At 38.4% G+C, this 17,504-nt stretch overlaps 1 protein-coding gene across 2 annotated transcripts; it reads left to right on the top strand.

Moving 5' to 3' along the window:
- The first annotated feature begins 11,345 nt into the window (after positions 1-11,345).
- Positions 11,346-15,269, top strand: LOC105493764 (P antigen family member 5-like). Of its 2 annotated transcripts, none has more exons than XM_071088896.1 (5): positions 11,346-11,626; positions 12,532-12,623; positions 12,935-13,043; positions 13,776-13,901; positions 15,149-15,269. In XM_071088896.1, the coding sequence occupies exons 1-5, from the start codon at positions 11,497-11,499 to the stop codon at positions 15,163-15,165; spliced, it is 474 nt and encodes a 157-aa protein (XP_070944997.1). In that variant the 5' UTR covers positions 11,346-11,496; the 3' UTR covers positions 15,166-15,269. The 2 variants fall into 2 exon arrangements, with proteins under 2 accessions (XP_070944997.1, XP_070944999.1); XM_071088898.1 differs by having other exon boundaries at positions 11,557-11,626; positions 12,518-12,623.
- Positions 15,270-17,504: the final 2,235 nt, after the last annotated feature.

Here is a 17,504-nt window from a genome sequence, read left to right as displayed (position 1 = left end):
TCCTGGTTTAGTCTTGGGAGACAGTAAGTGTCCAGGAAAGTATCCGTTTCTTCTAGATTTTCTAGTTTATTTGCATAGAGGTGTTTATAGTATTCTCTGATGGTAGTTTGTATTTCTGTGGGGTCAGTGGTGATATCCCCTTTATCATTTTTTATTGCATCTATTTGATTTTTCTCTCTTTTCTTCTTTATTAGTCTTGCTAGCAGTCTATCAGTTTTGTTGATCTTTTCAAAAAACCAACTCCTGGATTCATTGATTTTTTGGAGGGTTTTTGTGTCTCTATCTCCTTCAGTTCTTCTCTGATCTTAGTTATTTCTTGCCTTCTGCTAGCTTTTGAATGTGTTTGCTCTTGCTTCTCTAGTTCTTTTAATTGTGATGTTAGAGTGACAATTTTAGATCTTTCCAGCTTTCTCCTGTGGGCATTTAGTGCTATAAATTTCCCTCTACACACTGCTTTAAATGTGTCCCAGAGATTCTGGTATGTTGTATCTTTGTTCTCATTGGTTGCAAAGAACATCTTTATTTCTGCCTTCATTTCATTATGTACCCAGTAGTCATTCAGGAGCAGGTTATTCAGTTTCCATGTAGTTGAGCAGTTTTGATTGAGTTTCTTAGTCCTGAGTTCTAGTTTGATTGCACTGTGGTCTGAGAGACAGTTTGTTATAATTTCTGTTCTTGTACATTTGCTGAGGAGTGCTTTACTTCCAACTATGTGGTCAGTTTTGAAATGAGTGTGATGTGGTGCTGAGTAGAATGTATATTCTGTTGATTTGGGGTGGAGAGTTCTGTAGATGTCTGTTAGGTCTGCTTACTGCAGAGATGAGTTCAATTCCTGGATATCCTTGTTAACTTTCTGTCTCGTTGATCTGTCTAATGTTGACAGTGGAGTGTTGAAGTCTCCCATTATTATTGTATGGGAGTCTGAGTCTCTTTGTAAGTCTCTAAGGACTTGCTTTGTGAATCTGGGTGCTCCTGTATTGGGTGCATATATATTCAGGATAGTTAGCTCTTCCTGTTGAATTGATCCCTTTACCATTATGTAATGGCCTTCTTTGTGTCTTTTGATCTTTGATGGCTTAAAGTCTGTTTTATCAGAGACTAGTATTGCAACCTCTGCTTTTTTTTGTTCTCCATTTGCTTGGTAGATCTTCCTCCATCCCTTTATTTTGAGTCTATGTATGTCTCTGCATGTGAGATGGGTCTCCTGAATACAGCAAACTCATGGATCTTGACTCTTTATCCAGTTTGCCAGTCTATGTCTTTTAATTGGAGCATTTAGTCCATGTACATTTAAGGTTAAGATTGTTATGTGTGAGCTTGATCCTGCCATTATGATATTAACTGGTTATTTTGCTCACTAGTTGATGCAGTTTCTTCCCAGCCTCGATGGTCTTTACATTTTGGCATGTTTTTGCAATGGCTGGTACCGGTTGTTCCTTTCCATGTTTAGTGCTTCCTTCAGGGTCTCTTGTGAGGCAGGCCTGGTGGTTACAAAATCTCTAAGCATTTGCTTGTCTGTAAAGGATTTTATTTCTCCTTCACTTATGAAACTTAGTTTGGCTGGATATGAAATTCTGGGTTAAAAATTCTTTTCTTTAAGAATGTTGAATATTGGCCCCCACTCTCTTCTGGCTTGGAGAGTTTCTGCTGAGAGATCTGCGGTTAGTCTGATAGGCTTCCCTTTGTGGGTAACCTGACCTTTCTCTCTGGCTGCCCTTAAGATTTTTTCCTTCATTTCAACTTTGGTGAATCTGGCAATTATGTGTCTTGGAGCTGCTCTTCTTGAGGAGTATCTTTGTAGCGTTCTCTGTATTTCCTGAATTTGAATGTTGGCCTGCCCTACTAGGTTGGGGAAGTTATCCTGGGTGATATCCTGAAGAGTGTTTTCCAACTTGGTTCCATTTTCCCCCTCACTTTCAGGCACCCCAATCAGACGTAGATTTGGTCTTTTTACATAATCCCATACTTCTTGCAGGCTTTGTTCATTTCTTTTTCTTCTTTTTTCCTTAGATTTCTCTTCTCACTTCATTTCATTCATTTGATCCTGAATCACTGATACTCTTTCTTCCAGTTGATCGAGTCAGTTACTGAAGCTTGTGCATTTGTCACGTATTTCTCTTGTCTTGGTTTTCATCTCTGTCAATTCGTTTATGGCCTTCTCTGCATTAATTATTCTAGTTATCGATTCTTCCACTCTTTTTTCAAGATTTTTAGTTATCTTTGCGCTGCGTACATAATTCCTCCTTTAGCTCTGAGAAGTTTGATGGACTGGAGCCTTCTTCTCTCATCTCATCAAAGTCATTCTCCGTTCAGCTTTGATCCGTTGCTGGCGATGAGCTGCGTTCCTTTGCAGGGGGCAATGCACTCTTATTTTTTGAATTTCCAGGTTTTCTGCCCTGCTTTTTCCCCATCTTTGTGGTTTTATCTGCCTCTGGTCTTTGATGATGGTGACGTACTGATGGGGTTTTGGTGTGGGTGTCCTTCCTCTTTGTTAGTTTTCCTTCTAACAGTCAGGACCCTCAGCTGTAGGTCTGTTGGAGATTGCTTGAGGTCCACTCCAGACCCTGTTTGCCTGGGTATCAGCAGCAGAGGCTGCAGAAGATAGAATATTTCTGAACAGCGAGTGTACCTGTCTGATTCTTGCTTTGGAAGCTTCGTCTCAGGGGTGTACTCCACCGTTTTAGGTGTGGGGTGTCGGTCTGCCCCTAGTGGGGGATGTCTCCCATTAGGCTACTCAGGAGTCAGGGACCCACTTGAGCAGGCAGTCTGTCCGTTCTCAGATCTCAGCCTCCGTGTTGGGAGATCCACTGGTCTCTTCAAAGCTGTCAGACAGAGTCGTTTGCGTCTGCAGAGGTTTCAGCTGCTTTTTTTTTTTGTTGTTGTTGTTCAGCTGTGCCCTGTCCCCAGAGGTGGAGTCTACAGAGACAGGCAGGACTCCTTGAGCTGCTGTGGGCTCCACTCAGTTCGAGCTTCCCAGCCGCTTTATCTACTTAAGCCTCAGCAATGGCGGGTGCCCCTCCCCCAGCCTCACTGCTGCCTTGCAGGTAGATCACAGACTGCTGTGCTAGCAATGAGGGAGTCTCCCTGGGCATGGGACCCTTCCAGCCAGGTGTGGGATATAATCTCCTGGTGTGCCCGTTTGCTAAGATTCTTGGTAGAGTGCAGTATTGGGGTGGGAGTTATCCGATTTTCCAGGTGTTGTGTGTCTCAGTTCCCCTGGCTAGGAAAAGGGATTCCTTTCCCCCTTGCGCTTCCCAGGTGAGGTGATGCCTCACCCTGCTTCAGGTCTCGCTGGTCCGGCTGCAGCAGCTGACCAGCACCGACTGTCCCGCACTCCCTAGTGAGATGAACCCAGTACCTCAGTTGAAAATGCAGAAATCACCTGTCTTCTGTGTCACTCGTGCTGGGATTTGGAGACCGGAGCTGTTCCTATTTGGCCATCTTGCTCCACCCCGCTAAGATCCATTTTGAATTCATTTTAATGAAAGGTATAAGGACTGTGTCTGGATTGATTTTTTTTTTTTTGTATGTTGATATCCACCAAGGCTCATTGTGACATTTACATTATGTTTAAAGCTGTATCTACAACTAATTATTTAGAGCAAATTCTACCATAAATCTACTTCACCTGAAAGAAGTTCAGCCATATTTCTAGCAATTTAGGAACAGAAAGAATCACAGACATTTCCTCTCTTCAGATAAATTGGGCTAGAAATTTGCTTAGAAATAAGTCAAATGCTCAACCTACATATTAAAAAAATTGACCTCAACATTTTACATTGTAAACAAGGTTTAGATGTTGCAGTTCCTGCTCTGGGATGCCTACGGTTTGAAAAGTGCCATTCAAGTGGATATGTAGCAATTTCGTCATTTGGTTATTTTGTAGTAATTTGCTCTTGGCTAGTGGGTAGAACCCCATTGTTACACCGTCTAAAAAGATTCATAAAACCCATGGTTGTCTCTGAGAAATTTTATGTATGAGCTGGAGATAAATATGTCAAAGAACATGCAAAGGAAGTAACTGGGCTCAGAGAAGTTTCAAAATTAGGAAGAAGGTCCCTTCAGGAGTCCCTTGCCCTGATGCTGAAGACTTTATTTTCCAAATGCATTTATTTATTCTTAAATTGACAGATAAAATTGTATGTATTTATTGTGCACAACATAATATTTTGAAGTACATACATGTTATAGAATGGTTAAATATAGTTAATTAATGTTGTATTACCTTATGTAGTTATCGTTTTGTGGTGAGAACACTTAACATCCACTCTCAGCATTTTTCACGGTCTTCTAAACTTATTCTCCCTATCTGACTGTAATTTTGTATTCCTTTAATGAGATGTGAACTGTAGTTCAGTTCATGACCTATGGAGGATCTCAAACCATATCTCTTGAACTGATGGAGGGGTGGAGTAATGACTTCTTGCAAACACATTTGGATGTAAATTTTAAGTCTCATTTTCTCTGATGAAGTCATAAGGGTGCTTTCCAGCCCATGTTAAATTAGCTTTACAATTTATTTTGGGACAAAAGTAGTATGAGTCACTAAAAGCACAGTGTTGGAAATTACATCGTAAGGATACTGACTCTGCAGAATTGTCCCATCAGAAGAATGTTATGATCTGTGTTGGGTGCCTGTCAGAGGACTCTACTAAGAGCTAGGTGTTCAATATAATCCACTATGCATCATGAAAAATAAAGATACACATCTGAATGCCAACATACTTTACATGTGCTCTAATTCCTATGCAGCAAGTGTGAAAATGGTATTCATACAATCACACAAAGGAGTGTGTGCACACAAGGACTGGCATCCGAAGTATCTCAACTAAAAAGCCTATGTTTACCACTGTGAATGAGGAGCCTCTGGTTTCTACAACGGTGTTCAACCTGTCAGGCTATGACATTACTTCTGCTCTATGCCTAGTTTTAGCTTTGGTTTAGTCATTCACTGTGATTATATCATTTTTTCCATGTTACGTTCATTACTCATAAGTTCTTACCTTCATTGGAACTTTTCTTATGTTTTAGGACACATTAATTTAAAACAATCCACTCACTGTTTTAATATTTCATAATTTAGACTCTAGAACCTGAATAACCAATGAAGATCAACTTGATGCAACATACACTGAATGTTTTAAAATTTATTTTTATTTTTAATTTTTGTAAATACATAGTAGGTGTATATAAGATACATGAGATGTTTTGATACAGGCATGCAATGTGAAATAAGCACATCATGGAGAATGGGGTATCCACTCCCTCAAGCACTTATCTTTTATGTTACAAAAAATCCAAAAACATTATTTATTTTAGAATACACAATTATTCTTGACTATAGGCACCCTATTGTGATATCAAATAGTATTTTATTATTTCTAGATCTTTTTGTACCTACTAACTATTCCCACCTACCCCCAACCCCCCACTATACTTCTCAGGCTCTAGTATCCATCCTTCTAGTCTCTATGTTGATGAGTTCAATTGTTTTAATTTTTAGATCCTACAAATAAGTGAGAACATACAATGTTTGGCTTTCTGTGCCTGGCTTATTTTACTTAACATAATGACCTCCAGTTCCATCCATGTTGTAGCAAATGACTGGATCTCACTTTTTTTTTTTTTATAGCTGATAGTACCGCATTATGTATATGTACCACAATTTCTTTATCCATTCATCTGTCGAAGGACACTTAGGTTGCTTCTAAATCTTAGCTATTATAAATAGTGCTGCAACAAACATAAGAATGCAGGTATCTCTTCAATATACTGATTTCCTTTCTCTTGAGTGTATACCCAGCAGTGGGATTGCTGGATCATATGTTAACTCTATTTTTAGTTTTTTGAAAAACTTTCAAAATGTTATCCATAGTAGTTGTACTAATTTACATTCCCAACAACAGTGTACAAGGGTTACCCTTTCTCTGCATCCTCACCAGCATTTGTTATTGCCTTTCTTTTGGATATTAGCCATTTTAACTGGGGTGAGATGATATCTCACTGTAGTTTTGATTTACATTTCTCTGATGATCGATGATATTGACCACCTTTTCATATGCCTGTTTGCCATTCGTATGTCTTCTTTTGAGAAATGTCTACTCAAATGTTTTGCCCATTTTTTGTTGGATCATTAGATTTATTCCTATAGAGTTGTTTGAGCTCCTGTATATTCTGGTTATAAATCCTTTGTCAGAGGGGTAGTTTGCAAACATTATCTCCCATTCTGTGGGTTGTCTCTTCACTTCGTCGATTGTATCCTTTGCTGCACAGAAGTCTTTTAACTTAATGTTATACCATTTGTCCATATTTGCTTTGGTTGCCTGTGCCTGTGGAGTATTGCTCAAGAAGTCTGCCCAGACCAATGTCCTGGAGATTTTCTCCAGTGTTTCCTGTAGCGGTTTCGTAGTTTTCAGTCCTACATTTAAGTCTTTAATTCATTTTGATTTGATTTTTATATAGCCAGAGCTTGTGGTCTAGTTTCATTCTTCTATGTATGGCTATCCAGTTTTCCCAGCAAAATTTTTTTAAGAGAATGTCTTTTCCCCAGTATATGTTCCTGGCACTTTTGTAAACTGTGAGTTCACTGTGGGTGTGTGGATTTTTTTCCGGGTTCCCTATTTTGTTCTATTGATCTATATTTGTGTGTTTATGCCAGCACCATGCTGTTTTGGTTACTATAGCTCTGTAGTATAATGCTACACACTGTCTGCCTCAGCCTCCTAAATCATTTTTCATTTCTGATTTTATTATTCTTATTATTTTATTCATTTGGGTTTTCTCTCTTTTTTTCTTAGTCTGGCTAATGGTTTGTCAATTTTGCTTAACATATTAAAAACAACTTTTTGTTTTATTGTTCTTTTGTAGGATTTTTTTCATTTCAATTTAATTTTTTTCTGCTTTATTTTTTGTTTTTTTTTTGAGACAGAGTCTTGCTCTGTCGCCCAGGCTGGAGTACAGTGGCGCAATCTTGGCTCACTGCAAGCTCCGCCTCCCGGGTTCAAGCCATTCTCCTGCCTCAGCCTCCCGAGTAGCTGGGACTACAAGCGCCCACCACAACACCTGGCTAATTTTTTGTATTTTTAGTAGAGACGAGGTTTCACCATCTTAGCCAGGATGGTCTCGATCTCCTGACCTTGTGATCCACCCGCCTCGGCCTCCAAAATTATTTCTTTTCTTCTACAAATTTTTGGTTTGGTTTGCTCTTTGTTTGCAGCTCTTTAAGATGTGTCATTAGATTGTTTATTTGAAGTTTTTACCTTTTTTGATGTAGGCACTTATAGCTATAAATGTCTTTCTTAGTACTGCTTTTGCTGTATCCCATAGGTTTTGGTATGTAGTGTTTACATTATCATTTGTTTCAAGAAATTTTTAAATTTCCTTCTTAGCTTCTTCTATGACCTATTAATCATTCAGGAGCAGATTGTTGAGTTTTCATGTACTTGTATCGTTTCTAAAATTCCTCTTGTGATTAATTTCTAGTTTTATTCCATTGTGGTCTGGAAAGATGCTTGATATTTCAATTTTTAAAAAAATTTTTATGACCTAATATATGGTCTGTCCTTGAGAATGATCCATGGACTGAGGAAAAGAATGTGCATTCTCTAGTCATTGGATGAAATGTTCTGCGAATATCTGTTAGGTCCATTTGCTCTATAGTGCAGATAGTCTGTTGTTGTTGTTGTTGTTGTTGAGTTTCTGTCTGGAAGATCTGTCCAATACTGAATGTGGGGTGCTGAAATCTCCATCCATTATTGTATTGGGGCCTATCTCTCTCTTTAGCTCTAATGGTATCTGTTTTATATATCTGAGTGCTCTAGTGTTGGGTGCATATATATTTAAAATTGTTGTATGTTTTTGAGGAATTGACCCCTTTATTATTATACAGTGACATTTGTGTCTTCTCTCAAAGTTTTCGTTTTGAAATCTATTTTTTGTTTACTCTTTAAAAATCTTTTATATTTAGTTCAGGCATACATGTGGTGCAGGTTTGTTATACAAGTGAACTTGTGTCATGGGGGTTTGTTGTACAGATTATTTTGTCACCCAGGTATTAAGCCTGGTACTCATGAGCTATTTTTCCTGATCCTCTCCCTCCTCCCAACTTCCACTCTTTGGTAGACCCCAGTGTCTGTTGTTCTCCTGTGTGTGTCCATTTTTTCTCATTTTTAGCTCCCACTTATAAGTGAGAACATGCAGTATTTAGTTTTCTGTTCGTGCATTACTTTGCTAAGTATAATGACCTCCAGCTCTATCTATGTTCCAGCAATGGATATAATGTCATTTGTTTTTATGGCTGCATACTATTCCATGGTATACATGCACTACATTTTCTTTATCCAATCTACCATTGATGGGTTTTTAGGTTGAGTCCATGTCTTTGGCTGCAGTGAACATACACATATACACATGCATGTGTCTTTATGATAGGACAATTTATATTTCTTTGGCTATATACCCAGTAATGGGATTGCTGGATCAAATGGTAATTCTAGTTTTGGGTCTTTGGGGAATTGACACACTGTTTCTCATGATTGTTCAACTAATTTACATTTCCACCAACAGTGAATAAGTGTTTCTTTCTCTCCACAACATCACCAGCATCTTTTTTTTTTTTTTTTACTTTTTAATAATAGCCATTCTGACTTGTGTGAGATGATATCTTCTTGTAGTTTGAATTGCATTTCTCTAATGATCAGTGACATTGAGTTTTATTTCATATGCTTGTTGGCCACATGTATGTCTTCCTTTGAAAGTGTCTGTTCATATCCTTGGCCCACTTTTTAATGGTATTTGTTTTGTTTTGTTTTGTTTTTAGACAGAATCTCAGCCTGTTGCCCAGGCTGGAGTGCAGTGGTATGATCTCCACTCACTGTAACCTCTGCCTCACGGGTTCAAGTGATTCTCCTGCCTCAGCCACCCTAGTAGCTGGGATTACAGGCGTGCACCACCACACCCAGCTAATTTTTATATTTTTGGTAGAGACGGGGTTTTGCCATATTGGCCAGCCTGTTCTGGAACTCCTGGCCTCAAGTAATCTGCCCGCCTCAGCCTCCCAAAGTGTTGGGATTACAGTGATGAGGCACCGTGCCTGGAGTGTCTTTTTTTCTTTTTTCTTTTTTTAAATTTCTTTAAGTTCCTTATAGATGCTTGAAACTAGACCTTAGATGCATAGTTTGCAAAAATATTCTCCCATTCTGTGTGTTGTGTGTTCACTCTGTGGATAGTTTCCTTGCTGTGCAGAAGCTCTGTAGTTTAATTAGATCCCATTTGTCAATTTTTGCTTTTGTTGGAATGGCTTTTGGCATCTTTATTATGAAATCTTTGCCCATTCCTATGTCTAGAATGATGTTGCCTAGGTCGTCTTCCAGGATTTTTATAGTTTTAGGTTTTACACTTAAGTTCTTAATCCATCTTTAGTTAATTTTTGTATAAGTGATCCAGTTTCAATCTTTTGCATAAGCTAGCCAGTTATCCTGGCACCATTTATTGAATAGGGAATACTTTCTATATTGCTTGCTTTTGTTGAGTTTGTTGAAGATCAGATGGTAATAGGTGTGAGGTGTGCAGCATTATTTCCGGACTGTGTATTCTATTTGATTGGTTTATGTGACTGTTTTGGTACCAGTACAATGCTGTTTTGGTTACCGTGGCCTTGTATTATAGTTTGAAGTCAGGTAATATAATGCCTCTGGCTTCATTCTTTTTGCTTAGGATTGCGTTGGCTATTCGGGCTCTTTTTTGGTTCCATATGAATTTTGAAGTCGTTGTTTTTTTTTTCCTAATTCCATGAAGAATGTCATTGGTAGTTTAACAGGAATATCATTGAATCTATAAATTGCAGTTTGGCCATTTTGACAACAAAATGCTTCTTCCTGTTCATGAGCATGGAATGTTTTACCATTTGTTTTTGTTATCTCTGATTTTGTTAAACAGTGTTTTGTAGTTGTCATAGTAGAGACTTTTCTCCTCCCTAGTTAGCTGCATTCCTAGGTATTTTATTGTTTCTGTGGCAATTGTGAATGGGATTGTGTTCCTGATTTGGCTCTGACTTTGAAGGTTGTTGGTGTATAGAAATGCTCCTGGTTTTTGTACATTAATTTTGTATCCTGAAACTTTCCTGAAGTTGTTTATAAGGACAAGGATCTTTTGGGCAGAGAGTCTGGGATTTTCTAGGTATAGAATCATACTGTTTGCAAACAGAGATTGTTTGACTTCTATGAAAAACATAGTGCAGTGAAAGCAAACCACTGTCAGCAATGGAATAGAACAATAAAAATGCCCAATAATAAATTTAATTTGAATGTTAAGAACTAATATGAAGCAAATAACACAATCATTGTGAGGGATACATAAAAAGACTTGAGGAAATGAGGAGTGGCTTTTTCTTCCATAGAGAAATTCTAAAATAGAAAGATAGATATTGTCCCTAAGTTAAGATGTAATTTAAAAATAACAACTAGTGTCTCAATAGGAATATTTTAGCACCTGATCAAATTATTCTGAAGTTCATCGACAAACGTGTCAGAATAGACAGAAAAGGAGAAAGCAATGAGGGAGGGCAAGCGTTATTTCACATTTCAAATATAATTAAGCTACAGCAATTAAAATAGTATGGTAGTGGCACAGGTATAAACAACTCAGTGGAAGAAAATTAAAAGAAGAGAGTTACATACAAAATTGAGTGGGGATGTAGGTGATGATAAAAGAGCCAATTCAAAACAGTGGGTGAAACAGGGATTCAACAAATAACGTAGAGTCCCTACCACTTAATTTTGTTCAGATGGACCAATGATTTTTTTTTTTTTTTGAGACGGAGTCTCACTCTGTTGCCCAGGCTGGAGTGCAGTGGCATGATCTGGGCTCACTGCAACTTCCGCCTCTCGGGTTCGAGCAATTCTCCAGCCTCAGCCTCCCGAGTAGCTGGGACTACAGGCGCGTGCCAACACGCCTGGCTAATTTTTTGAATTTTTAGTAGAGATGGGGTTTCACCAAGTTAGCCAGGATGGTCTCGATCTCCTGACCTCGTGATCTTCCCACCTCGGCCTCCCAAAGTGCTGGTATTACAGGCGTGAGCCACCACGCCTGGCCGGGATTAATGATTTTGAATGTACAATCATGCAACGAAAACTATGGATGTCTTATCGTACTGGAGTGGGTAAGATCATTGCAAGCATGACAGCAAACTCGTGAAGGTGCAAGAAAATTATTTATGAAAGCAGATATAAAATGGGTATTGACATATTTAATATTTATTTATATGATGGTGAATTTATCTGAAACACATTGTTCCCTTAGAGTAACCTGGAGCTCATATTCTCCAACGCCATTGGAAGTGAAAGAAAGGTTGGGTAGGAGAAAAAGAAAAATGCTTTGTAAGTTCATTTTCGTTGTCAGGATAGCTTGTGGTTTAGGTTCTCCACAGAAGCAAGAAAACTTGAGTCACATAGCAAATGCCCCACCGAGTGCGCATGCTGCACAGACCTGTTGCTGCGCATGTTGTTGCGCATGCGCTTTTCTGCCCACCTTCTGCCCGTCTTCTGTCCTCGCAGAGCTCTGCAGGGAGAAGTTGTGGCTTCATTCTTTCCGCCATCTTCATTCTTTCTCACTGACCGAGACTCAGCCGGTAGGTCTGCAGAGCGGTCTTCCTGGGAATTCAGTTGTGAGTGAATGTGTGGAGGAGCCAGCGTTAGGACAGGTCCCATAGCACGGTCCGTGGCTTTGAGGGAAAAGGGCCTTGTGGTCCGGCTTCTCCCAGGTCGCGATGCAGGCGCCATGGGCCAGTAATCGTGGCTGGGCTGGAACGAGGGAGGAAGGTGGGCCGTGGAGGGGGTAGATCATGTGAAGATGGGGCGAGTGCTGGGGGTGCTGTTAGACGTGTCTTGAGTCCCGAAAACGCCTGAAACTCTCTGAGGGAGGACAGTTTCCAGACTCCTCATTAGGGAGGCAAGAAGGGACAGTGTGGTCGGTAAGGAAGGGGCCTGGGAACTGGGAATGCTGTGGGGTGGTGACTGCGGCCCCGAGGTCTGTAGAGTGCCTGGTAAAGGTGTCCCATGAGGAACATAACCTTCACTCTGTGTCGCAACTTCTCACCTCCGCCATGTACGTCAGGGGAAGGAATGGGCGAGGCTGTGCGTTCCAACAAAACTTGATTTTTCGCGGGGTGGGGAGGAGGTGGTGGTGGCCCTAGTATATCAGTGGGACGAAAGCAGCAGTCACTTCAGTTTCAATTCTCTTCCCGTTTTTTCCCTAAATGTCTACATGATGCAGAGTCTAATTGTGAAGCCAACATTCAGAAAAGTCCTCTGTGTTTTGCTATGGCGTTAAGGTGATTTCTATGCCTCTTCGGCTATGACACAAACAAATCTGTCCTTAGTTTGATTGGAAAGCATGAATACTTACTGCTCTGTGACTTATTTTGACAACATTTTTTAAATTAAAAAAGTACAAATCACCATTTTGCCATGGAATGTTCATATATATAGCTAAGTTCTTACACACTTTTCCCAAATAACAGTATTTTATTTTCAGTGGGAAATATGAGTGAGCATGTAAGAACAAGATCTCAATCCTCAGAAAGAGGAAATGACCGGGAGTCTTCCCAGCCAGTTGGACCTGTGATTGTGAGTCCTTTAACATTTGATGTTTTCTATTAACACAATTTATTTTTAAAAATATTTTTGAACGAGTGTACCTGCACTGACACAGGTGTTCCATGTTAATAAAAAAATGATGATGGCATCTCATGAAGGCAACTTTGGTTCAGGAATATTATATTCTGGTGTTGCCTGTATGGATATGGACATTTTACTCTCTCTTTCTCTCTCTCTATATATATGTTGGAAAATGTCTTTAGATTTATTATTTGATGAACATATGCATTTGTGTGTTTATATTGTTGACTTTTTATTTGCACACACACTTACACCCTTAGGTCCAGCAGCCCACTGAGGAAAAACGTCAAGAAGAGGAAGCACCAACTGAAAATCAGGGTATTGCACCTAATGGGGAGATCGAAAATGAAGGAGCACCTGCTGTTCAAGGTGAAGGGAGAGTGGAGAATAATGCTTGTGGGTGGTGGAGGTATATTTATGCATTATATTTTATGACATACCCATAACAAGAGGCCAGAAAACAATAGGAAGGAATCTTAAACATTTCCTGCTGCTGCTGTGGGGAGGGGTGGGACAAGGACATATAAAAAGCCACAAAACTTTCCTACCATTTTGATGGAGGCTTTTTATTGATTGGGTATTTGCTTGGTTGCTGTAAACCTTTGAGTGTTTTCCAGAGCTCCTGTATGATTTGTTCAGCCAGTTTGTGTTTTTTGTTTTGTTTTATGTTTCTGTGGAAAAATGGCAGCTTGCAGCTTCCTAGTCTGCCATCTGCTGACATCTCATGTATTTTTTTAAGATACTTTTTAACACACATTTATTAATGCTTCCTTATGCCACCTAATGCTAAGTGCTGGAGATGTCAGTGCCAAATTTTTGCCTAAAGCTCATAGTCTAGTTAGACTGACTCAAACACGTCACTTACTGAATGTGATAAGAATAAGAACAAATGACTACAAAACCTACAAGTAAGTTGTCTAGGGCCAACCTTGGGAAAGGAAAGGGCAGTGTTTGAACATCTCTGCTTTCCTGTTTTTCTGGCAACAGACTCCTGAAATAATTAGCCTACAGGTTTTTATTTCACAATGATAAGGGAATAAATATTTCCTCATTCATAGTTCATATTTTAATTCGTAGATTGATGACCTTTTTATCTTTAAGGGCCTGATTTGGAAGCTTTTCAACAGGAATTTGCTCTGCTTAAGATAGAGGATGAACCTGGAGGTGGTCCTGATATCAGGGAGGGGACTCTGCCCACTCTTGGTCCCACTAAAGTGCTGGAAGCAGGTATGTTATTCAATAAGATGCATACTATGGGGCTTCTATTTTCATAATATTGTATTTTGTGTGACACAGAGACAAAATTACTGCTACTTCAATATCATACTTCACATCTAAAGATTCTTTGAAGGCAATTCAGACCCCAGATGGCTGCCTTACACACTATCAGAGATAGAGGGCCAGGTTTGGTGGCTAATGCTTTCAATCCCCGCACTTTGGGAGGCCGAGGCAGAAAGATCACTTGAGGCCAGGACTTCAAGAGACAGAGAAAAATTGGGTCAAAGCTAATTGAATTACGATATTAAAGGTATGAAACATGCTAAGAGAGTAGATTTTGAGTGTCTTCACAGCTATGTGAAGTAATGCATATATTAATTAGCTTGATTGAGTCATTTTACAATGTGTATATATTTTAAAACATCATGTTGTATGTGATAAATATATATGATTTCATGTGTCATTTTTAAAAGAAAGATATGAAAAGGTTTTCTAACTTTTGAATGTAAGTCATTTAACCAACAGCCAATAATTTTCAGATGTTTTTACAGGCAATTGTTTTTAACAAATATGTAACATGTTTATAATAAGTATCAGTTTATATTGTAATGTTAATTGTGATGGTAATGGCTTAAAGCTAGTGTGGTGGTTTTCGGTTTACTGTATAAACTGAAATGCTTTTAAGCACGTTGAGAGGCAGGAGTACCCATGAAAATAGTGACAAATATTCACTACATAAAGAACTACATAATGTCTAAACTAGTCCAAAGTAACATTTTTACACTTTTTCACAAGATGCACAAAAGTAATACTGACTTTTCTATTTCCTACACTTAGGCAGTTCTAAGCATATTCTATATTCGGTGTTATTTCATATCAAAATATTTAAATGATACTTTAAAATATATTTTTTTCCTTAGGTTTTTGTTTGGTTGACTTTTTACTAAAAGTATAGGCATATTTTTGCTTTCCACTTACACATATAAAATAGATTCACTTGATTTAATTCATTCTGTACTCGAACAGTCTCTTTGTTTTCCTTATTCTACTAGAAAAAAATGGCATGAATTAAAAATATTCTTAATATGCCTGGAAGTCTACCTTCAAAGTTTATTTAGAGGCTAGCTGGATGTAAGCTAAAGGGACACCTTCAGGGTTCTGATTTTAGTTAATCAACACTGTAGTTGTATAACTCTAGTGTCATCTAAATAAAAATCTGCTGAGTAACGTCCCCTAATTTTATATTTATATTATAGGTGAAGGGCAACTATAGGTTTAAACCAAGACAAATGAAGACTGAAACCAAGAATATTGTTCTTATGCTGGAAATTTGACTGCTAAACATTCTCTTAATAAAGTTTTACAGTTTTCTGCAAAGACTTCTTATACTTTTTTGTTAAATTTATTTCTAGATTTTTAATACTCTTGAGAATTGCATATTTTATGAAAGTTTAAATCCTGTGTTTGAGATGGTATAAAGAGAGAACATGTTGATACGTTGATTTTCTATCCTGCAACCTTTCTAACTATGCTTATTAATTCCAAAAGTTTACCTCTATATCCTTTTGGATTTTTAACATACACAATTGTATAATCTTTTAATAATAACAGATGTTTTTTTGCCATTTTTAACATTATTCCTTTTATTTACTTTTTTCATTCATGGTAGTGGACAGAATTTCCCAGTATAATTTGAATGCAGTTGGTGGTTGTAGACATTCTTGTCTTGTTTCTGATCAGAAACAGATCATTTTCCACATTTCACCATAATGGTTAGTGTACTTTTCTTATAGGTGCAGCTTATCAGAGTAAAGAAGTTCTATTCCTGGTTTACTAAGAGTAGTTATCTTCAGTATATGTCTAATTTTATCAAACACTTGTAGTGCATCTATTCAGATGATCATAGGTTTTTTTTTTTTTTTTTTTTTTTGACAGAGTCTCACTCTGTCACCCAGGCTGGAGTACAGTGATATAATCTCAGCTCACTGCAACCTCTGCCTCCTGAGTTCAAGCAATTCTTCTGCCTCAGCCTCCCAAGTAACTGGGATTATAGGTGCCCGCCACTGCGCCTGGCTGATTTTTGTATTTTTAGTAGAGATGGGGTTTCACCATCTTGGCCAGGCTGGTCTCGAACTCCTGACCTCATGATCCATCTGCCTCGGCCTCCCAAAGTACTGGGATTACAGGCATGAGCCACGGCGCCCAGCTGGATTTTTTCTTTATTAATTGGTTTATGTGGTGAATTACATTGATAAGTTTCTACATTAGATCTCTGAGCCCCCATTTTCATCTTAACAACCCAATAAAACAGTTCTTCAACAAAGGACTTCATTCAGAGTGCACAGTGCTTAGGGAATGGCAGGGGATTATATAGGTCAGTTATTTCTACCTTGATAGAGGTTTAAGTATATTTCTTTGATCCAAAAATATTTAAAATCTATGGTCCAAATAAAAAATGAGCCTAAATTTAGAGGTATCGCAATTTGCCACAAAATATGTGAGAGGTCCATAGGCTGAGGCAAAGATTCTTGAGTCATATCTATACTGTCTCTTTTTGGCCAAGGCGTGAAACAGCCGTGGGTTTCTGTCCTGGTTCTGAAACATCCTGGCTGGAAAACATACTTAATTTGGATCTGCTTCCATATTTCTAAAATAGAAATTGTAATGTGTATACTAAATTACTGCTATTATGAATAAGTGAGCAAACATATATGGCTAGATATTACAGTATAAATAGATTTGGTTCATTAGTTAGATTACATTTTTTCATTAAAATTTTCTTTTTTACATTTTTTTTAACCTTTACAATTACACTTCTAGCAAACAATATTGCTTTTGAATTTCAAGTAGGGGATTATTAAGTTAACTTTTTTGATGAATTTGAGTTCAACTGATTTGAATTATCATTTTCTTTTTTTCCTTATTGCCTTTTTCTTTTTTAAATTGAATATATTCATTGAATGATGTAGTTGGCATCAGACATGGCATCAATTCTAAAGTTGATTTGCAAGTTACCCATACCTGACAAAATCTGCCACAAATATTGCTGTGTGCTGAAAACTCTGTCCCTTGAGATGTGTGATGCCAAGGAAAGTAAGTCAATATTCTGGTTATGCAACACCATACAACTCAGTACCAGAGTCTGTCAAGTGGTCAAGCTGTTCCTAAGCAGCACTGCAGTGTCAAACAGACTCAAGTATCACTACTGGTATTATTAGATTGGCTTGTCACACTTACACCGATTTAACTTGTAAGGTGACAATGAGCTTGATGGATCCAAACATTTTATTAACTTACAGAGAAAGAAAAAGCAAGATCAAATTGTGTTAGCTCCCTGTGTCCCTAGTGCTACAGCATGACACTGAATCAGACGTGCTCAGTGACAGAGAGCCTAGGTGGTAGGTCTCTCTGCTGGTGATGAGCCCATAGCCATACCCTATGATAGTAGGCAGTTTTGTAGCCCACAACTGTACCCTAATTTGGGGCAAGAAGGAACATCCTGTGCCCAACTGAAACTAGGGAGATGGAAGTGTAATGGCCTTGTGTCAGGCTCCCGCAATATAGGGAGGTAGGTGAGAAACTGCCTAATTGCAGCCACTTACTGTGCTGCTT

The sequence above is a fragment of the Macaca nemestrina genome, chromosome X (genome assembly GCF_043159975.1).
Source record: "Macaca nemestrina isolate mMacNem1 chromosome X, mMacNem.hap1, whole genome shotgun sequence".
Classification (NCBI taxonomy): Eukaryota; Metazoa; Chordata; class Mammalia; order Primates; family Cercopithecidae; genus Macaca; species Macaca nemestrina.
This window is presented reverse-complemented; position numbering and strand designations above follow the sequence as displayed.